The sequence below is a fragment of the Choloepus didactylus genome, chromosome 2 (assembly GCF_015220235.1).
Source record: "Choloepus didactylus isolate mChoDid1 chromosome 2, mChoDid1.pri, whole genome shotgun sequence".
NCBI classification, from domain to species: domain Eukaryota; kingdom Metazoa; phylum Chordata; class Mammalia; order Pilosa; family Megalonychidae; genus Choloepus; species Choloepus didactylus.
In genome coordinates, this window is record NC_051308.1 from 129,153,319 (window position 1) to 129,176,379 (window position 23,061).

A 23,061-nucleotide genomic window follows, 5' to 3' on the forward strand; every position below is an offset into this window, starting at 1 on the left:
AATGGATAGAGGTGCATCATTTACCATTATTCCTTTATGACAAATATTTCTGATGAATCTTTATGATTTGTTTTGTCCTATTTTCCGCATGCACTTTATTCAAGGCTAATGCATACCTAGCAGTTTGAACAGCAGCAAAATCTATTTTATAAGCTTCCTGGGGCTTATCTCTTAGCTAAAAACTGGTTAGGATTTCTAACTTTATCACCTACCCCAAAACATAGATCAACAGGCAGTCAAGGTTCTTGCGTATATTGACCTTGCTTCTTAGTGACAGACAGTGGAATCCACTAAAGCTAGTTTAAGAAGAAAGAGACATATTAAAGGATATTAGAATTTCTGGGAAGACCAGGGAACCAGGATGGGATGCTGTACAGTTAGAAACAACATGCCTGGCAGATGTGGATGATTCTTTCTATTAAGCCATACTGTTAAGAGTCTGAGATTTTACTCTACTTGCAAACTAACAAATTTCACTGTGTGTGTGTGTGTGTGTGTGTGTGTATGTGTGTGTGTGTGTGTGTGTGTGTCTACATTGACATAAAACACAAAACTTGTAGGTCAGAGAAAAGGCACTTCATGAATAACAGCAAAATTTAGAGCAATTATCTTGGGTCAGTTACACAAGCTACAATTTCACAGGGAGATGTAGTGAGAGCCAGATTGTGCCTGCAAACAATTAGGGTGCATTGCAAGAGAAGAACCCTGAAACTAGAACACTTTGAGCTGAAACTGACCAACCCATTCTCTTCCACCCCTCCAATGCCCAGAGATAGAAATCTATCTCTAGCTTACAAGACTGTTTGCTATTCAAAATTCCTTGATAAGAAAGTCCAAGATATGCAAAAACGCTAGACCTGTGGAGAAAACTCTAAACCTGTTCAAGCAGTAACCCCACTACCATCACTACCTGCAGCTCAGCATCAATAATGTTGGAGAATAGATACTAGAATCTCAGCCACGGCTTCCCCAGAAGACTTGGTCTTCCACATGCAGTCATCACCTTTATTCAATTTGGCACCTCCTATGTCTCCTGTGGGTACATTTGCTTGTCAGAATCTAGGCTGCATACAAAACCTTCGTTGCAGGGATTCTGAGATTTGTAGTTTTAGCTTGCCAACCTGTAGTACAGGAAGGCATACTAGAGGGGGTTAGAATGCATGTTGAGTTGGCCAGTGTTCATTAATGGTAAGGATCACTCTTTAGCTACCCAACGTATATATACATATCCTCTCCTACTTGAGTAAACAAACAACAACAATTGCAACAAAAAACGTGGTCACCTCATACATGCAGCAACCCATTCTTCCAATGAAAATATGATTGCCTCTTCCCAAAAGGGGAGACAAATCTCATCAGTGACGCATTCATCTTTGGGCCATGTTCTTTCCTCAGCCACAATCCTGACTGTCACAAGACAGTCACAATCCTGTCTTGCTATTTTGTAACATATCAAATATATAATGCCCTTCACTATCACCAACCAAGTCAATTAAAGCTGTAGGTAAAAGAAAGAGGGAACACACACACACACACACACACACACACACACACACACACACTCTTTTCTGTAATTGGTCACAGTCAACATGATTAGTTTGTGTTTATTAATTCATCTATTCTCCATACCAAGTACTTTCTACTTCAGAGAGCACCTTGGCTGGTTGATTCCAGGTTTCAGTTGTGTGAACCTTGAGACCCACTCTCAGCTGTCAGCACCCTGAATGCTGCAATATCTGGTATTGTTCTTAGATCCACAAATCAAGTCCAACATAAAATTATGTTTTTGCTTCAAGGTCTGATACCCTTAGAATCATTAATATGTATAGCCTGAGTTTTTGCCATTACATATTTGTAGAATTATTATGGTATATAAGTCTTCTTCTCCCAGGTTTGGCTTTGTAATTGACCCCTGAAGAATATTGGGCCATTTTAGGACATATTAGAATATATGATTCTGGTAATAAGAATGAGACAATGAGGGGCAGTAAGGATGGGATGTGAGAAGAATTAACATCCTCTTATAAAGTAACTTCCTTAGACAAGGTCATCACCGGTTCTTCAAGGAATACATGAATAGTCCCATTAGTCAGACAGGTAGGTACACAGGCACTTTATTCCAGGTGATAATTTAATTAACTATTTAGGTTACTGCATACCTTGGACTACTGATGTCCAATACCGTAATGTTAACTGGATCCTCACTGCCTTAAAATTCAACTAAATTAAATAACCAACCCTAGATTCTCATTGTCTTAAGGATTTGTTACCTACAACCATTTTGGTACCAAATACTCTGTCAGTTAGGGTTCTTAGTTGTATATAATAAATCCATGACAAGCAGTTCTGGCAGAAAAAAATTGATCACAGATGTTAAGGAGCTTTAGACATGAAAAGATGCTCAACATCTTTAGCCATTAGGGGAATGCAAATCAAAACCACAGTGAGACACCATTTCACACCCACTAGAATGGCTATTATTAAAAAACAGAAAATTACATGTGTTGCAGAGGATATGGAAAAATAGAAACACTCGTTCATCATTGGGAATGTAAAATGGTGCAGCTACTGTGGAAGACAGTTTGATGGTTCCTCAGAAAGTTAATGACCATATGACCCAGCAATAACTACTAGGTATATACCCACAAGAATTGAAAGAAGGGACTCTAATGGATATTTTCAGGCTGACGTTTATAGCAGCATTATTCACAGTTGCCAAAAGATGGAAGCAACCAAGTGCTCCAACCAATGAATAAACAAAATGTGTTATATACATACAACAGACTATTATTCAGCCATAAAAAGGAATGAAGTTCTGATATATGGCGATAACATGGATGAAACTTGAAGACATCATGTTGAGTGAAATAAGCCAGACACAAAAGGACAAATATTGTATGATCTGACTGATAGGAAAAGGCTAGAATAAGCAAATTCATATAGTCTGAAACTATCATATAGGTTACCAGGGACTAGGATGAAGATAGGGAACGAGGAGTCAATGCTTAAATTGTGCAGTGTTTCTATTTGAGATGATGAAAAAGTTTCCTAATGGTGATAGTAGCTCAAGATTCAGAATATAATTAACACTACTAAATTATATATGTGAATGTGGTTCAATGAGGGAATTTTTAGGTGGCATATGTGTTACTAGAATAAAAATAAAAAAAAAACATGGGACTGTATAACAGAAGCTGTAATGTATACCATGGACTATAGTTAACAGTAGAATTATAAAATTTTCTTTCATGAATTGTTAACAAATGTACCACACTAATGCAAGGTGTTAATAATAGGAGGTGGTTTGTGGGAAATATGTATTTTTCTTGAAACATACAACTCTTTTATAAACAAGAAAGAAGCTTACAGAAATTATGGGAGGCCAGGGAACAAAGATTGAATGTTTATAACCAAGAATAATGTAGCCAGTAAAATTGCTCAACCACACAGTGGGATTGCTCTAGTGGAAACTCCACTCCTGCCTTAGTCTGAACCTCGGTATCTATGATATTAGGAACTGGACACTAGATTCTCTAACATATCTGCACCAGGAAATCCAATGTCCCTGAGTTTGTCTGCCACTTCACTTGATCACACTATCTTTCTAAGTTTTGGTGCAGGTGCATCTGCTCAGGTGGAGCCTGGAAACCGTAAGAAACCTTAACACAAATGAATCATTTATCTATACTGGCCTTACAGAATATTAAGGCAAACAGCAGTAGGGTTGGAATGGTGATGATTTAGCCAGTGCCTCAGTGGGAACTGAATCCAGTGTGGCATAAGAATGCACTATAAATGACACATGATGGAGTCACATATACTTTTTTATTATTAGAGAAGTTGTAGGTTTACAGAAAAATGCATAAAATACAAAGTTCCCATATACCATCCTATTATTAACATCTTGCATTAGTATGGTACATTTGTTACAATTCATGGAAGAACATTTTTATAATTATGCAATTAACTATAGCCCATCATTTACAATATGGTTCACTTTTGTGTTTTGTAGTCCTGTGCTTTTTTAAAAAATTATTCTAGTAACATACATTCAACCTAAAATTTCCCCCTTTTAACCACATTCCCATATACAATTCAGTGCAGTTAATTATGTTCACAATGTTATGCTACCATCACCATTAATCATTACCAAAATTTTAGTATCAACCCAAAAAGAAACTTGGTACAATTTAGTTAATGCTTAATGCTTAAATTGCACAGACCCTTTTTATGGGGCTACTATGACCACAACATTTTCTATAAAATTTTATTGAATCTCTAATGTAGCGGTCCTCTTGAGGGTATTAATGGGGTGTTGCTAGATTATCCTTTTCCAGCCAACTGTGATAAATCACACAATTCTGGGTCTGAAATTTCTCCCTTGATCTAAATGGACTTGACTTTGAAAGTCACATGGAGGGCTGACTGTTGGTTTTAAAGGTCAGGAGTCCCAAACCAAGGTTTTGCCAAGGCAATGCTTTCTCTCAGAGTCTGTAGCATGTTGCTGATGGCTTGCTGCCATCCTTGAGATTCCTTGGCTTGCATCTCTGTCTCTGTCACATGGTGATGTCCTTGGTCTATTCCCGTGGATTTCTCTGACTGCATCCAAATTTCTTCTGTTTATAAGGCCTCCAGTCATAAGGATTAAGATCCCCCAATTCACTTTGGCTACATCTTCAATTATAACATCTTCAAAAGGTCCTATTTAAAAATGGGTTTGCGCCCACTGGAGCGTGAACATGATTCAGTCCCTACCAGTCCACCCTCTGGACCCCAAGAAGGCATGTTATTCCCACATGCAAGACATTCACTCTATCCCCATATACCAAAAGCCGTAAGCCATTCCAGTAACAACTCTAAATCCAAAGTCTCATAAAAATCAGTTATGGATGTGGTCTGTCCTGGGACAAAATTCCTCTCAGTCTGTGGACCTGTGAAGCCAAGAAAAAACCATCTGCTTCCAAAATACAATGGTGGGGCAGGCATAGGATAGGCATTCCCATTCCAGAAGGGAGAAATTGGAAGGAAAACATGGTCATAGGTCCCAGACAAGTCCAGAACTCAGCAGGGCAAACTCCATTAGATTCCAAAGTCTGAGAGTCATCTGTGGATGATGCTTTGTCCTCTGGGTCTGCTGGAGCAGCAGCCCCACCTTTTCCAAGCATGGGGGCAGCAGCCATACTTTTCCCACACCAAGGTATAGGCCCATTCTCTTTGAGCAACAGAGAGGCAACCACACCCTACACAAATTTTGAGGCCCTCTCTCCTGGGGTGGGTTCACTCTTTCTTATCACTATGGTGGAAGCCCTACTCTTGGCCCAAAGAGATCTTTTCATTCCAAACCTCTGCTCCCATGGTTCTGCCCTTGGAGTCATTTTCCCTCTATTTTATCCCATTTCTGTTCTTTTCAGTCCAGGCTGCCAGTTCTTCTGCTCATACAAATTCTCAAAAATCTTGTTGGCTTTGTGTGTAGTTTAAGGAGGTCTAAACCTTCAGAAAAAAAGGATCTTTCATAAAACCTTCCTGGACAATTGCATTTCCAGTCCTAACTTCCTCTAAGATGGCTGACATGAATCATATGACTAATTTCTTATCAAAAGGTAGCTTAGATACACTCTTCCATGGACACTGGAGGGCAGAAATACTGTCAGTTTTGCTGACTGAATATCCCAAGCTTTTGAGAGTGCCGCCTAGCACAAAATGGGTATCTATTGAATATGTGAATGAAATGAATGTTGGCTTTTAAGATTTTGTTTGTAACCTTAATATTCTGTAGTTTTATTATTTTTCTAGATGTGAATAGTTAATAAAAATTTCCCCATTCATCTATTTGTGTGATTTTTAAATCTAAAGAGTGATATATTTACTTCATTCTAGAAAATTCTAAGCCAGTCTCTCTTTGAATTGTATTCTCTGTCTTTTGCATTAATTGCATCGTCTTTTAGAAATATATTACAGTTTCTTGATCTGTCTTCCATACAGTTGAAATTCCATTTCACGTATTTTGCCTTTATGTCTCTTTCATTTTTTCAAATATTTTTTCATTCTTTTAAATTGCTAATTTTTCTTCTGCTCTAGCCAGACTAATCTCTTTTTTTAGTTTTTATATTTTTGTTTACAGCACTTGAATTTCCATAGTTTTATTTTATGAATCTGTTTTTGGTTCATAACTGCCCACACTCGCTCCATAACTCTTTTTCTTTTTCATGCGTGCTATTCCTGCCTTATATTTTGGGGGAGATTTATAAAAATTATTTTGAAGTCATTTTTAGATTGTTCTGTTATATAAATTTCTATATGTTTTCCCATTTGTTGACCATCATTCAGACATTTCAAAATTCTTGTTTTATGGATCATCACCGTCTGACAATGTTTCTTCAGTGGCCCTACAGGATGCTTTGCTCCACAGCAGGTGATTTTTTTTCTGCTCAGTACACTCTCCTTACCTTGTTCATATGGGATCAATTTGGACTGGTATCTGGCCCCTTTGTGATGTGGACCTTGTTTCTGAGTGGTCCTTTTCCTGCTTTCTATCCCATGTAAGATTTCTGCGGTGCTCAATCCACCACATTGATTGGGAGTCAAATGCTTTTCTGTCATCTCATGCTTCTTCCTGTTCAGGTGCAGAGCCAGGTGCTAGAGAAGCTGTCTGGGCTGCAGAAGCCTTCTGGGAGAGTGCTTCAGAGCCAGGAAGGAAAATCCCTTTCTTCATGCAATGTATTTCCAGCAGCCTCTGTGACAAAGCCAGATGGCAAAGGAAAGCTATTTAAAAGGTTCATCTCTATTTTCACAGAGCAGACAATGAAGGGTGAATTTGGAGCTGAGAGGCAACACATTGATAATAACTAACAGATGACAAATATCATCCCCAACTCAGAGTCTTGCATTTTAATCTTTTCAACATACCTTTTAAAATATAGAAATTCATAATTGTAATGTGCTTTAAGTTATAAACTATTTCCTTTATAGTTAGTTCTTATCTCTTTGTGTCCTGTTTAAGAAATCTCTCCCCAAGAACATGACAATTTTCTTCTATATTATCTTCTAGTAGCTTCACTATTTTATCTTTCACAATTAGATCTAATATACAACTACAATTGACTTTTTTGCATATAGTATGAAGTAGGGGTGAAGATTCATTATTTTCCATATGTATATTTAATTACCTAGCATTATTCATTGAAAATACCATCATTTTCTCATTGATCTTTAGTGCCACTTTTGTTGTAGATCAGACATTTTTAATGGGTCTATTTCTGGCCTTGATTCTGTGCTTCTGGCATATATTTTAAAAATACCTATACAAATTTCCCATGTCTTAATTACTGGGGTTTTACAATAAATCTCTTTATTTATTATTATTTTTTATTAGAGCAGTTGTAGGTATACAGAAAAATCATCAGAAAGTACAGAGTTCCCATACATACCCCCCCCCCCCCACAATTTTCCCTATTATTAACATTCTGAATCATTGGGTATATTTGTTACAATTGATGAACCAATTTTGTTATAATTATATTATTAACTATAGTCCCTAGGTTCTTTTTGTTACACAGTTCTAAGGGTTATTATTTTAAATTTTTATTCTGGTAACATATACAACCTAAAGTATCCCATTTTAACTACTGTCAAGTATACAATTCAGTGTTGTTTACTTTCATAATATTGTGCTACCATTATCACCATCAACTACCCAAACTTTTCCATTACCCCAAACAGAAACTGCACCAATTAAGCCTTAACTACAATCTTAATTTTCTATAAGTCCTCAACTTTGTTTTTCTTCAAGATTAGCCCTTTGCAGTTCCATATAAATTTTAGAATAAGCTCACCAATTTCCACAAAAGTCTGTTAATATTTGATTGGGATTGAACTGAATCTATAAGTGAATTTGTATAAATGACATTTTTACAATATTGAATTCTGCAGGTGTAATAATTATGGTATATCTTCCCATTTATTTTATTTTAGTATTCTTTAATTTCTTTCAATAATTCTTTGTAGTTTTCTGTGTAGCTATCAAAGCTGTGTTTCTGCAAGAAGGCTGTGACTGAAAAGATCAATGTTCTCCAGTTTAAGGTAGCAGACATCATTCTTGTAAAGAAAAAGAGGACCAGGAAAAGAAGCATCCCCGAGGAATCACATTTTTCTAGAAAGCCCCATGAGTTATACCCTCCACGTAAGGTCTAGCTCAGGGTATGGCTGATGTGGCAAAGGGAAGAATTATGTACAAGGGCAAGAGTAAGGGAAAGATAAAACCTTGGGAAATTCTACCAAAAGTCCTCCTAAAAGTGTCTCCCACAGCAAAGGCTGAATTCCTTGGAACGGGACCAAAACAGTGTTTTGGTTTGCTAAAGCTGCAGGAATGCAATATACCAGAAATGGATTGGCTTTTACAATGGAGATTTATTAACTTACAATTTACAGTTCTAAGGAAATGAAAATGTCTCAAATAAGGCATCAACAGGATGATACCTGGACTCTGAAGACAGACCACCAGCATCTGGATTTCCTCTGTCACATGGTATGAGCCAACCTGTTATAGATTAATTGTGGACTAGAGTTCAATACTCATTTCTCATCAATAAAGATGGAGATGTTTTTTCTTACCAACCTCAAACATAGATCGTTGAACCTATTCCTGAGTTGGAGATCAAGGTAATTGTGAGTCAAAGAATACAGAAATTATCCCTGAGTAGCTTTGGCTAAGAATTTGGGGCTGACTCCTCCAAGGCAATGCCACCCCTTCATGGCTGTCAATTAAATTCCTCCATGGTGGTGGTAGAGAGAAGGAAAGCAAATGGGCTGATGCTACATGGAAGGAAGTAACAGAGAGAAGCTGTTGTAGAAACATGTGGGTGTGTGTAGATGGAGGGGTGGTTGTAGCCTGGGGTAGAGGGTGTCAGTAGTGGGATGGGAGTTTGGAGAGGAACATGATAAATATTGCTCTTTTTTGCCTCACATTTCCATGCTATGACATATCTGTTCCATCACTACCGTCTGTCACTGGTGCCAAGAAGCTACCTGGGAGCCTAGTCAACCCTTTTAGACTTTCTCCCTTCATGAATTCCAGGCTTATTTCTATGTCAGCTTGGTTATACTTCTCATTGGCAATGAATATCACACATTAACAGTAATCAGCACATTGTCCATTTACCTTGCAGTATGAGTGATTCTTGTTTTTACCCCAAGATTTGGCTCAGAACCTGTTCAATTTTTCTCATGTGGTCAACACTGTTTTCAATGTTCCAGGATACCCAAAACCTTTACATTCAGAGTAGTGCTGATGCAGAATGGAAAGACTCCTGCATCTGTACTTTGGTATAACTAAACAGAGCTCTCCTTCTCCTTGCCCTCAATCTCCATCCTGCCTTGAGCCAGGCTCTTAATGCAATAGCCCACTATGAGCACTAGGATCTTGCTGGTCCCATAGGAGGTGTGTTTTAAAGAGCATGTAAAAAGAACAAAGGAAAGAATGGACATCTCAGTACCACTTACAACAGAAAATGCCAGAACAACATACAAATTTCTGGTATGTTTGTATTTATCTATAGGTACATGTAAACGTGTACATAGTATAGGAATGCTATTATATTCTCATCTTCTCAAAAAATCTTTTTGTGCTTGGGCATTTGCAAAATTTAAGGTTAAAATGAGAGAAATGACAATGGAGAGCTGGGACTACCCACCTCTCACCCACACATTCACCGGGACAGTAGCCATGGCCTAGTTCCGTACACTGCAGACACACAGCAGGACGAGTGAGGGGCACAACAGTGTGGCTCTAGGAGTGGCAAGTTTATGGGTTTCTGGGCACCTTCCATTGGCCTTTGGATGGAATTTTCTAGTAAAATTGATCACTGCTTGCCAATATCCTGCTCAAGATGGGTCAATAAAAAGGGTTAAGAAGAATCACCACAGCTAACCTTACTAATGTAGACATGGAGAGGGGACAGGGGTGACTCTCTACGACCAGCTTGGTGGAAAAACTGAGTTCAGACACTCCCACACACCCTTTGTCTTGCAAATAGACTGGAATCTCCCCAAGGAGCATCTGCCTATGCTCCGATCTGTTCTGAAATAGGATTTTTATTGGACAGAAGGATTCCTTTTTGGTAAAAACATTTGATGAGAGGCTGGCAGAGCCCATGGAAACATAGCCCTTGCTATAGAATTTCACATTCCCTCAGCCTCCAAATAGTCAAGCCCAATAATCCTACAGCTGTACGTCTCCTTGATGTGACTTCCAGGTGGGAACACTCTGGCACACCCTGTTTCCACAATAAAAACCTTGAGTTTCCACAGTACTCATTAGGGACAGGTTAGGCCCTATAAGTTAGGCCCTGTGGAAGGGTCAAGGGCAGGGCAGGAGAAAATGAGTAATTCAGGAAAGAGGTAGAGGAAAGATGTCAGTTTAATTGTGAAAATGCTGAAATCATTGTAGTCTAACATTGAACACACAGCAAGGGGCTTCATTATGTTTCTTCCCATTTCAAGTAATGCAATATTTATATTCTACCCCTGTGCACGGCTCCATGTTGATCTTCCCCAAATCATCGGTTGCTTAGAACTTTGTCCTTATTTCCTTATCTTCTCAGCTAAAATGTTCCTGGCTTCCTCATTCCATTTCCTGCTAATATGAAAAGTTAAACCACAGGCATGATAATGGACACTCTTAACAAACTTACATGGGCAAAATATTTGTATATAACAGGAGACTTTGATAGTACATCTATGTACTTGCTCTGTCTCTTGCTAGCCTACTGATGGAAAGTTATCAAATGCAAAAGCTAGTAAGAGAAATGTAAATTTCATGGCGAAGTCAATGTTCGTTTTTGCGTGCATGCATCTAATGTTTCCACTGTGCCGAGTACAATGGGTGATATTTCAGTAACTAGGCTACAAGAATTTGAAAACTGGGAGAAAGATAAGACAAGTACTCAAATGAGAGAACTCAGAGGCTGCTGTATGCCTCAAACACAGTATTTCATATTATAAAAAAGAAAAAGACTCACAGAGGGCAAATAACTGATGTCATGCTGCAAAAAAAAGACTGTGCTAAGTGCAGTACAAGAGCCTGGAGCTTTAAGGGATGTGAGTGTTAAGGCCGGGATGTGAGATGGGAAGAATCTTAGGAACACTGGAAAGATGATGGCTGGGCTGATTTGACTCAAGTGGGAAGGAGTGGAGGGAGCAGAATCAAACCAGCATAACTAATGAGGCAAAAATTGTTTCCAGCTAGGAAAGAGAGGTGTGGAGAAGATGTTATGAGCTATTGTCACTTTCTGACTTGAATTTTTTTTAAATTCTATTTTATTGAGATATATTCACATACCATACAGTCATCCACAGTGTATAATCAATTGTTCACAGTACCATCATATAGTTGTACATTCCTCACCACAATCTATTTTTTAATATTTTCATTACTCCAGAAAAAAAGAATAAAAATAAAACTAAAAAAGAAGACCTAAACCATTCCATCCCTTCCATCCCACCCTATTTTTCATTTAATTTTTGTCCCCATTTTTCTACTCATGTGTCCACACACTGGATAAAGGGAGTGGGTGCCACAGGGTTTTCACAATCACACGGTCACACCATGTAAACTACGTAGTTATACAATCGTCTTCAATTCAAGGCTACTGGGTTGCAGTTTGACAGTTTCAGGTATTTCCTTCTACCTATTCTAATACATAAAAACTAAAAAGGGATATCTATATAATGCATAAGAATAACCTCCAGAATGACCTCTCGACTCTATTTGAAATCTCTCAGCCACTGAAACTTTGTTTCATTTCTCTTCCCCCTTTTGGTCAAGAAGGCTTCCTCAATCGCAGGATGCCAGGTCCAAGCTCATGCCCGGGAGACATGTCCCATGTTGCCAGGGAGATTTACACCCCTGGGTGTCATGTTTGATTTGAATTTTGAAGAGTCACATAAAGGTTCCCTTTACCCTTTTGGAAACCTGTGTTTGTAAATTAGCAATATTGCCACCAGATGGCAGCAGCATAACAGGCTTACAGAAGAAGACAGCAAGCTGAGTATGAGAAAAACAATTAGAACACTTTCCATTAAAAAAAAAATCAAACACAGATCTCTTTGTCATCATTGTTGAAGTTGATACTTTCAAAAACATCGAAACAAAGGGAACCTAAGCCCACCAGGTGCAGGGGAGGAGACCGTGCCAAGCAGTGGTTAGGTGGAGGTTCAGAAGTCAGCATATCAGACTCAGAGGCTCAGACTTACCATTTATTAACTACGTTATGATCAGGAAGTTAAATTAGCCTCATAAGATTGTTGTGATGATTAAATGCCATATGGGTCTGGTACTCAATGCTCAATAAATGGGAGTTAGTGTCTTTATTAGCAATATCTTCGTAGCTCCTAGTTTTTCTTTGAAAACTTACTTCTATAAAGAAACATGAAGTGATGCACATGAAGTTGCAACCTACTTTGGGTTTGTAATTCAAAGGCTTCAGGGTGGACTCATGGCAAAGCTCTAGTAACTTCTCTCATGCCTGCTACAACTTTACTTAGGGAATCATTTTGGTGACAGGCGTTTTTCACTCACTACTTCTAATGGCTCCAATCTAAAAGTCTATACATAAATTGTCGATGAAGGTGCCTTAAAGGCATCATTTGCTGGGTTAAAAAACTTCAGTGGTTCCCAACTGCTTTTAGGATAAAGTCAGTATCCCTTAGCTTGGAAACTAGGACCCACATAAAATCTGGTCACGCCCATGAAGATCCACTACTGTAATCTAATTGTTCTATCCATAGTGTTCTGGTGTGTTATAATCAGTTATGAGGTATGCCAGAAATAATCTGATGTTAATAAGGGCTAAAATATTGAAGTGAGCCTGCTTGGAACTGTGCTCACCCAGGAGAGGGCATTTGGATCTGTCTCGGGCTGGCGAGGAGCCACTGGGAACCGCTCTTCTGGCACGCTGGTCACAACGTTCTCTGAACTCATCTCACACCTTCACTCCTTTGTGCCGTTAATCTAGCTTTTCTTCTGCTTCCAATGGCTTTTCCGCCTCCCTTACGTCCTCATCTAGCATCCTACAAGATCCTTACACAAGTGAAGCCTCCTCTGTGAAACCTTTTCCGGCCATCAGGAGCTGTCACTCCCTCTCTCTGCGTGCATTATGAATACTTTCATTATCACCCTCATTCGTTCAACAAGCATTTGAACGCCTGGAGTGATCACATCCTCAATTTGATTGTGTCAGTCACTCCAGCAGGAGTGCAGGGGCTATTTCTTAACTGTCTTTGCATGCCCAGAACTTCGTACAGAGCGGAGCACATGTATTAAAAAATAATGGCTGATTTGTGAACTGAAAAAAAGAAAGAATAAAGAGCAAAGAGTGTCATGGACTATGAGAATCACATATAGAAGGCTATAGATGAGACTGATCAGAGAAATAGGAGCCAAAGTGCACACTGACCATTCTGGCAGAAGTTGCCAGCACCTATTTCTTGGTAGGTCTAGGCACAAGGATCTATTGTCCCCAGTGCATTATTTTATCTTTGTTATCAATCCTAACCCTTAGAGTCCATCAGCAAGCCATTGACTGCTTTTTAAATTGACTAAAGATTGTACATTAAAGTTGTTAATGTCTGCCAGAGGGAAAAATGAACAGAATCCATGATGTGTAGGGGCACAAGCTGGTACTAAGGTAGGAAAGTCCGTGTGCCTAGAATATGCAGGGAGATTGGGTTATAAGAAAGCCCTCACTTCTCTCTGTGTTGTCTCACCCTCGGCTCTCGCCACAGCATCCTGCATGTTGACGGGCTGTTGAAATTCAGCACCGTGAAGATCCTGGTCTTGGTCTTGGTCTGTCTACACCTCTGAGAGGGTGTGGAAAGGTGTGTGTTGAGATTCAGCTTCATGGTGAATTCCAGTCCTCAGGGAGCCTGACAGGCTAGGGAAGCCCAAAGGCCTTCCTCAGCAGGCCTCTTGGAGAGACAGTCAGGGTGGCTCTCAATATCATAAACTGAGCACCCACTGCCCACTGGGCCAAGATTTGAAATAGTGTATGTGTGTGTGTATGTGTGTGTGTGTGTGAGGGGTGCATGTGGTGGGGGTGCGTGCGTGTGTGTGTGGAGTGTGTGTGTGTGTGTGGGGGGTGCATGTGTGTGGAGGGGTGCGTGTGTGTGTGTGGGAGGGGTGCGTGTGTGTGGTGGGGGTGCGTGTGTGTGTGTGTGGAGTGTGTGTGTGTGTGTGGGGGGGGTGCATGTGTGTGGAGGGGTGCGTGTGTGTGTGTGGGAGGGGTGCGTGTGTGTGTGGGAGGGGTGCGTGTGTGTGTGGGAGGGGTGCGTGTGTGTGGGGGGGGTGCATGGGGGTTGGGGTGGGGTGAGTGTTTTGGTGTCCAAGAAGGAAGGATCCATGATCCCTGCCCTAGACTTACAGGAGCAACTGGGAAGAAACAGATCTTGATTCTCTTGAAACACTATATAAGCACAACAAACCAAATACGTGGGTTTCTGTATACCCATGCTGGGGATGCAGTTGTGACTACAGTGGTCAGAGCTGGTGAGAATCTGGGAGGATTTCCTCTAAGAGACCATTCTTCAGCAGACTACTGAAGACGTTTGAAGAACTGAAGGGACTGTTTTACTTGGGGCAAGGTGAAGCTCTTTCCTTTTGTTTACCCTATTCTCTGCAGAATCATTCTGAAGAAAGGCAAGTCTATCCATCAGGTGATGGAGGAGCACAGTGCACTGGAGAAATTCCTAAAGAACCTCCAAAAGGTTGACCCAGCTGCCAACCACCATTTCAATGAAGACACTGTTGCTTATGAGCCCATCACCAACTACCTGGATGTGAGTGAAGGATGGGGAGAGGGGCGGATTGTCCATAACCCTTGGCTACTAACCATCTCAGACACTCATTTCTACCTCTCATTAGCTGTGATTTTGGACTAGGTACTAAACCTTTCTAAGTCTCATCTTCCTATGGAAAGTACATGAATAACAGAATTGTGAGTTGGCACCACCTAGTAGTAGTTCCCTTTCCTTTCCCCTTTCCTCTAATTAATGGCCCATCTCTCTCAAGTTCTATTCATATGGTTAACAGATTTCTAGTGGGAATATTCAAATTAATTGAGAGAGCCAAAGAAGTCCCAGCAATGAGCTACAAGGGAAAAGAAGGAAAACCCATGCGAGGCTGCCAGACCACACAGCTGAATTTCCAGTGACTCCAGATTCTACTTCTCTCCGTATTTTGGAAAAGTTTACTGGTCCCCTGCTGGTCCCCAGAGTAAATGTTTGAATGTCGTCTGCACAGTGATGTCAGATCAGGGCATTGGACACTGTGGTGCATGAGGGGCTTGTTCTTAGTGAAATGTCATATAGAGGGTCAGAGCGGGAAGGCACCTAAGGGATCTCCTGTTTCAACTCCCATGTTTTATAGATGAAGGAACTAAAGTCAGATATGTGATGTGTCTTGCCCAAATTCACCTAGAACTTAAACAATCTCCCCCAGTGAAATGTTTTTCTTGCCCTCCATGCTGCCTCTCACCTGAGACTTCCTCAGTTTGTCCCTTTGCTGGTGTGTGACTGGAAGAGATCTAACACTGTCAGAGAAGTGTGTGTGTGTGTGTGTGCGCACGTGCGCGCGATGTGAGGAGGGTGGATGGACACTGGAAAAGGGAAAGAAAAATGGGTACTTCTCCAATCCTGGGTGTCTGGCATGGTATGGTAAATCCACTGAGGTATCACCTTATTGCAAAACACATTTGTAGGACATTGTCTTGCTAGACTGAGTCTCAGCTGATCAAGACTGGGCTTGCAATTAGGGACAAAAAGGCAGAATATCTAGAGGGGCTAACTTCAAATGGGAAGGAAAATTTGTGGCTTCCTGTGGGTTAACTTTTTCTCCATCCTTAGGAAAAAGCTTGAACAAGTGGAAAACTTTTCTTTGCAGTCTTTATTTTGGGGAGATCAGCATTGGGACACCACCCCAAGATTTCCTGGTCCTCTTTGACACGGGCTCCTCCAACCTGTGGGTACCCTCCACCTACTGCCAAAGCCAGGCCTGCTGTGAGTACACTCCCAATAACCATCTACCCCATGGATGGAAGCAGACAGTGGGGCAGGGAAAGGAGTGTTGGTAAGTGTCAGAGTCAGGATTTGAGCTCAGGCTTCTGATTCCAAGTCCAGAGTTCATTACCCATATGCTTGATCTCATCCTCCTTATATTAGGAACATCTAGAAATCTTTCTCACAGTCTATCAAGCACTTGAGCACCACATTTCAGAAAGGCTGTCTCTTCTGGAGAAAAGCAGCAGAAATGACTAAGCCTTCCATTCCCTTCTACACTTTTCCTTCCCCCTGGCTCTCTTGGGGCCCAGAATTCCTGGCACCCCTGTGGCCATCCTTACCTCAGGACATGGTAGATTGGAAGGAATCTGGGAAATGTCTATCATCCAAGAGGACCAACTTTTCTGGGACCAACACAGATTGTCTAGATTATAAAGGATCTGAGGCTGATGGCCTGCCCCAGCCTTGGTCTGATGCCTCTAGGCCATTAAGGATAATTTGTCTCCAACTGTTTTGGAAAGCAGTGAATGACACTAATATTCCATTTTGTCTCTATAGCCAGTCACCACAGGTTCAACCCCAACCTGTCCTCTACCTTCAGAAACAATGGGCAAACCTCTACTTCATCCTATTGGAGTGGCAGCCTGACTGTGGTCCTAGGCTATGACACTGTGACTCTGAGTGATATTCTCTTAGCTTCCCAGGTTTTGTGGTTTGGGGCCTATTTTCTAGAGCCATAAGCTATCAGAGAAATCCACGCTTACTAATTAGGTCCAAACTTTATAGAAACTGAGAGTCAGAAGGGACTTCAAAGGCCATCTCATTCGATCTCTTCACTAGGCAGGAATTGCATCCACCTCAGTCTTGAAAGGTGGCTTTCTGATTGTAGAAAGCTCTTTATGCTGTGCAAAGTTTGCCTTTTTGTGACTCTGCTCCTTGTCTGAACTCTGCTGTCTGGAACCACACAGAATAAATTTGCTTCCTCTTCTACATAATAACACTTTGGATATTTGAGGACATGGTTTCTCACTGTCTTCTTGTTTCTTTGGGTCAATCACCCACAGTTCTTCTACTCATTCTTGTACATGAGTCATTTAGTATAAAACTAGTCACTTTCCTTTCACTGTCCAAGGAAGAGGAAACTGTAACTCTAGAAAATGGCTGCCTCTGTCTCCCCAAAGCCTATACTCTTTTTACTCCCAGACATCCGTGATTGGGTGCACTGTTTGCCCACCCCCATGGGTTGAGCTCTGCATGAAAGAAACCATCTTCCCCTCCCCAGGAGAAGTTCTAGATTCCAGACCTGGGAAGGATTTGTCCACCTGACTTGTAAGCCCTGTTGTCTGCTCAACCTAGGTACAGAACATCGTTGTCAATAACCAGGAGTTTGGCCTGAGTGAGGATGAGCCCAGCAATCCCTTTTACTATTCAGACTTTGATGGGATCCTGGGAATGGCCTACCCAAATATGACAGTGGGGAATTCTCCTACGGTCCTGCAGGGGATACTGCAGCACGGCTAGCTCACTCAACCCATCTTCAGCGTCTGCTTCTCTCGGTAAGACCATGTTGCCCTAAGCTTTGTCCTGGCAAGGACTCAGGAAATGAGGCTTCACATGGCTTTGACACCCCCATAGATTCTACAACCCAAGATCAGACATTGCCCAGGTTACAAGGTTTCCTGACGCAATGAGTATAACTTGCTATATACAATCTATGCATTTCTAAAAATTTGTGAGAAATTTCATTTTGGGGGGAATTTTATTTTAAATATGCTGTAAGATTTTTTAAAATTATATTAGGCCATAAGCCATATGATGACTCTTTTCTTAAAAAGAAACAATATTCCCTCAATATGTATTCTATAAATCTGGAGATTGATGTATTAGATTTGCCATACTGCAGAGGTATAGAAGCCACATGAGCATTTACTAGTAAAGGGAACAATAATGAAATGATAAATGTAACCACACCTCCAGCTTTATCAAGGGTTTTTGTATCCCTTGCTTCAAGTGACACCTCAAAAGTCCTGTTTTCAGCCCCAGTTACCAGCAAGGAAATGGAGGCTCAAACAGGTTGCCAGTACCGTGAAGGTTGCTCACTGGTAGGCGTGGAGCCAGACTCAAACTCCAACATCTTATCACAAAATCCAGTGCTTTTCCCACCCCACCTGGCCTTGAACATTTGTGGCAAACTTTACTCCCTGCTCCTTCAGTCTGAAGCATATGATCTTCAGGGGATCTGAAGTCCAAACCTCTTTCTTCTATGACTGACAGGCCCAGGGTAGTGAAAACATGGAGCCTAAATCCCAATAATGTTGTCTAGTTCACAACCTGACTATGACAGGAGCATTCCGACACTGCACACTTGACATCTTAGCTAAGACTCCGGGTGTTCCTGGAGCTATTCCTTCTTCTTCTCACTTTGACTCAGAGAGGGTTTCTCAGGGATGCTTTTATGGTTTGTCTTCAGGTGCTTGGTTTCCAACCTTATCTCCCTCTTTATGGGCACAGTCTGCATTTCCGATTTAAAAGACTTTGGGTTTCACTCTGAGAAGTCTCTTCTCCCTTGTGCCTTTAAGCCAGGTGGGGTCTGAAGAGCAGCTCAGAGGGTGGCCTCCCTCATTCTCTGTACCTCGGTGTCTAAGGGAGGGAGAAAAGGAGAGAGAAGAGAGAGAAGCTGCCTGTCCCAGTGCTATGGGAACTCATGCTCTTCTACATTTCTCCCTAGCCAACCAACGCATCAGTATGGAGGAGAGCTTATCCTGGGAGGTGTGGACACTCAACTTTATTCTGGTCAGATCACCTGGACTCCTGTAACCCAGGAAGTGTGCTGGCAGATTGCCATCCAGGAGTAAGTAGAGAGGACAATTCCTGGGGGTTGTGGGCACTCCTAGGGTGCTCCTCAAGTTTGACAATGTCTCCTCTTCCTGTTGTGGCTGAAATCCTTCCTCCACATCACATGGGCTTCTTCTTCTTCTACACTACCAAGGCTGAGGTGGACCTGGAGCTCAACAGTCTCTGACATCCAGCTCTTGTCTGAACTCTTTGAATTGGCCGTCTGAGCCTTGTCTTGCCAGCAGGCTGGTCATTCCTAGGCATGAAGGGCCCCTGTCTTTTTTTAAGGGGAAGCTTCATCATCACCATCAGCATCATCTTTACCACTTCCATCAGCAATTCTATCAGCCGCTATGCTAAGTACTTTACGTATATCATTGTATATAATTTCCACAAAAACACTGAAAAGAGACCAGCAATATGTTTTATTCTTTATGTAAAGAAACCAAGCCTCAGAGGTTAAGTAATTTGTCCAAAGTCACACAATTCATAAGGCTAAAATTTGAGCACAAACTTATCTTATCCCAAAGCTCATGATCATGACACTATAGCTACTTTCACACTCAAAATCCCCAAGAATTCTCCATCATTTACAAATTAAAGACCAAACTCTCTTGGCCTGGTATTCAAACTGTATAAAATCTAGGTCCCTGTCTGCCAATACAGTCTTCCTACTGTTTCCTTACATGAAGCATAGAGCTTCTGGGTTGAGGCAATGAGGAGTGGACATGGCTCATGTTTGCAGCAGAGGTGCCTGACCTTTGTCCCGCTCTCCCTTTCAGGCTTGCCATTGGTAACCAGGCCACTGACTGGTGCTCCCAGAGCTCCCAGGCCATTGTTGACACTGGGACCTTCCTGCTGGCTGTTCCCCAGCAGTACATGAGCTCTTTCCTGCAGGCAACAGGAGTTCAGAAGGATCAGAATGGTGATGTGAGTAACCAGAAGCCAAGCTTCTTTGTACCTCCAGGCAGCTTCAACACAGGAGCCTGAGTGCAATGAGTTCACAAAAGAGAGTAAGAAGGGTTAGGTGGGGACCTTAGCCTCTGGCAGGGCAATTCAGGTAGAGACACAGCATGGTATTTCACGTGATCAACCCTTAATGCAAAGAAGGGCAAAGGGAGGAAGTAATCCCATCAAGACTGTGATTATGGGGTGAATGGTTGTCAGGAGGTGCTGCTAAACCGCTGCACATTTCAACTTTGGCCAATGCCATTTGACTGCACTGAAATATTCTAGTCAGGGGGCAATACATTTCCCCATTCTACTGGGTTTCTCTCTTCCCTAGCAATATATTTTTGGGATTTACTCTGGGTGGCCTCCTCTCCAAAGACCTGCATCTCTTTGTACACATATCTGTAATTTGGTCCTCTCTGCATGCCAGTCTGTCTCCAGAATTAATCTTGGTTCCTCAGCGTGCATGTGTGTGTGTGTGTGTGTGTGGTAAGTACAAGGACATGTGCACATGAATGTGACTATGATTGTGCACAAGAGTATGCTTCTACAAGTGTGAGCATACCTAAATCTTTTCTCTGTAATTCATACTTTCTGAGGCTAGAGACTGAGTTCTAGAATCAGGCTATGTCCTTATGGCCATATCAACACAACTAAATCCAAGAGCTGAGATGTGTTTGAGGACAGTGCTCAAGAAAGCAAGAGGGCCTGGTCAGTGTTGCATCTGGGAGTCAGGCTATGCCTTTCTTGTCTTGGAATAGTTGGTGATGGAGGGGTCAAAGGTAGAGTCTCACAGGGGACTCAAAGGCAAAAGGTGGGGGCTTGGGCCCTTGTCTGGGCTCCGGTCTCCTAGGGCTCCTCAGCTTTACCTCTTCTGTCTCTCAGTTTGTGGTCAACTGCAACTATGTACAGAGCATGCCCACCATCACCTTCGTCATCAGCGGGAACCAGTTCCCTCTGCTTATGTCTTTGATGTACGTATTCACTCCCAGGATCCTGTGACAAGGTGGGCTCGTCCCAGCTCACATCTGAGCAGCTATGGGGAATCATGAGGGGCCAGGCTGAGCTGAACAAGAATTCAGAGGCCCCTCCTGGGTATCATGGGACTATAGGGTGAGGGGAGTTCCTGTGGGTGGAGATCTCTACAATCACCTGGTTATATCTTCATGTCCTTTGTCTCTTCAGAACAATGGCTACTGCAGACTTGGGATTGAGGCCATCTACTTGCCGTCCTCTAGTGGGCAGCCCTTGTGGATTCTGGGAGATGTCTTCCTCAAGAAATATTACTCTGTCTACAACATGGCCAACAACAGGGTGGGCTTCACCCTCTCTGCCTAGACTCGCTGGAGGCATCAGTCTCCACCCTTCTCTGCAGGGTTCTGGAATTGCCCTAATGTTTCTTTGGGCTGATGGCAACATTTTTAATGATCCTGACCCCTTCTGTTCACTAGAGGCTTACTTTCTGCATCTAATAAATCAGGAAACTCCAAATATCTTTGATGCTGCTTCCAAAATGTCTTTTCTTGTGTTCTGCTTTTAGTAGTTTATTGTAAATTTCAATGTAGTAACAGCTATTTTAGGGGCTTCATTAATTGATCAATGGGAGAGAACACAGGAGGGGGCCTCTGAAAATGGAACTGCAGCAGTAGAAGTTAAGGACACAGTGGTAACCACAGGGGACCTCCTAGCACTTTCCCATCCAGCACCCCTCCCCCAACACACTTTTCTCTCTATCCGCAGGAAAGAACATGAACCAGAGTAATCCCTGACTCAACTATGTTAGAGGAGGAAAAAAATCTTACAGAGTCTTTCATATATGTGACCCGATGGCCAAATCTGACAAAAAAAAAGTATTTTTTCAGAGGGGAGCAGCACTGTTTTAAAGAGTTTGAATGTTATTGAGTATTTTCACAGTCCCATTACTCCCCACTGGTGCTTTCAGCTGTACCATATATATACTGTTCCTACCTGCCTTGAAAGTATTTGAGTTTAAAGCCCAATCTTATTTTACAGTGGAAAGAACTGAGGCTTGGAGAGGTGAGCATACAATTAGTGTCAAAATCAAAACCAGATTCAGTATAATAAATATTTCTTAGAATCTGTTATGTGCAAGCCACTGGGACATGCAAATGTTTTATATGAGAACTGACTTTGGCCTCCAAGGAATTTGCAATCAAGAAGAATGTCTTGCTTTTGAGTATTTTCTTTATTTGAAGTAAATTCAATAGCTGAATTTGCATTACACAGTCAGTCAATAACATGCTGCAATCATTTGAAACAGGTACCTCCAGTGCAGATATGCTCTCTCTCTGGAATTAAAAACTAGCATTGCTCTAGTCCTAGGACCTCAAAACTGTATTAATAATGGAGACATCATACTAATTCAAATATAACTAGAAAGATATATCTGGAAAGAAAAGATGCAGAGCATCCTCAATCCAGATGTGTGTGTGTGTGTGTGTGTGTGTGTGAGAGAGAGAGAGAGAGAGAGAGAGAGAGAGAGAGAGAGAGATGTGGGGTAGATGTGAGTGTACATTTTCCATATCTTGTTGGTCCCCTCTTCTAATACATAATGGTGTTGATCTTATTGAGTGGAGTAGCGTCTGCAAGGGCCATCCCACCCCCCCTTTATAACTTTTATTTTAGTAATATATATACAACCTAAAATTTTCCCTTTTAACCACATTCAGATATATAATTCAATGGTGTTAATTACATTCACAATGTTGTGCTGCCATCACCATCATCCATTACCAAAACTTTTCCATCACCCATCCTTGACCCTGGCCCTATCAGCCACTGTTCCTGTCTTAGGCCTTTGACCTCAAGTGTTTAGAGCAGATATCTTGAGTTAGAGATTTAATTTTTAGAAAGTTCTCAATACAGTTATTGAGATTGTATCATATAACCAAATATCAGTTATTGTGAGTCACCTCAGGTTCATCTGCAGGCACCAGCCTACTGGAATACTTTATGTTATTGGCTGAGCCAGAGTTAGAAAATTCTATCTGCTTCTGGTTTCCAGAAAAATAACACCCCAATACAAACACCCCCTCGCTTAAGGATTTTTCCACCTTGTCAGTCACCTGTGGGGTGGGGCCAGGATCTGTTAATACAGTGTGGTGTTTCTCACCTTCTATTAGCACCCCTCTGTGCCCACACCACTAAAAGAAGAGCTTGCTAGACCAATTCCTCTATCTTTTGTGATAGAGAATTGGGAGACTGAGG

The 23,061-nt window shown here is 41.5% G+C and overlaps 1 protein-coding gene across 1 annotated transcript; it reads left to right on the forward strand.

Moving 5' to 3' along the window:
- Positions 1 to 12,807: 12,807 nt before the first annotated feature.
- LOC119513258 (pepsin B-like) lies at positions 12,808 to 21,293 on the forward strand. The gene is given in 10 exon segments (XM_037808286.1): positions 12,808 to 12,812; positions 13,780 to 13,872; positions 14,673 to 14,829; positions 15,912 to 16,047; positions 16,606 to 16,751; positions 17,404 to 17,603; positions 18,776 to 18,898; positions 19,665 to 19,812; positions 20,719 to 20,811; positions 21,019 to 21,293. Coding segments are annotated over 10 exon segments (1,254 nt in total). The 3' UTR covers positions 21,172 to 21,293.
- Positions 21,294 to 23,061: the final 1,768 nt, after the last annotated feature.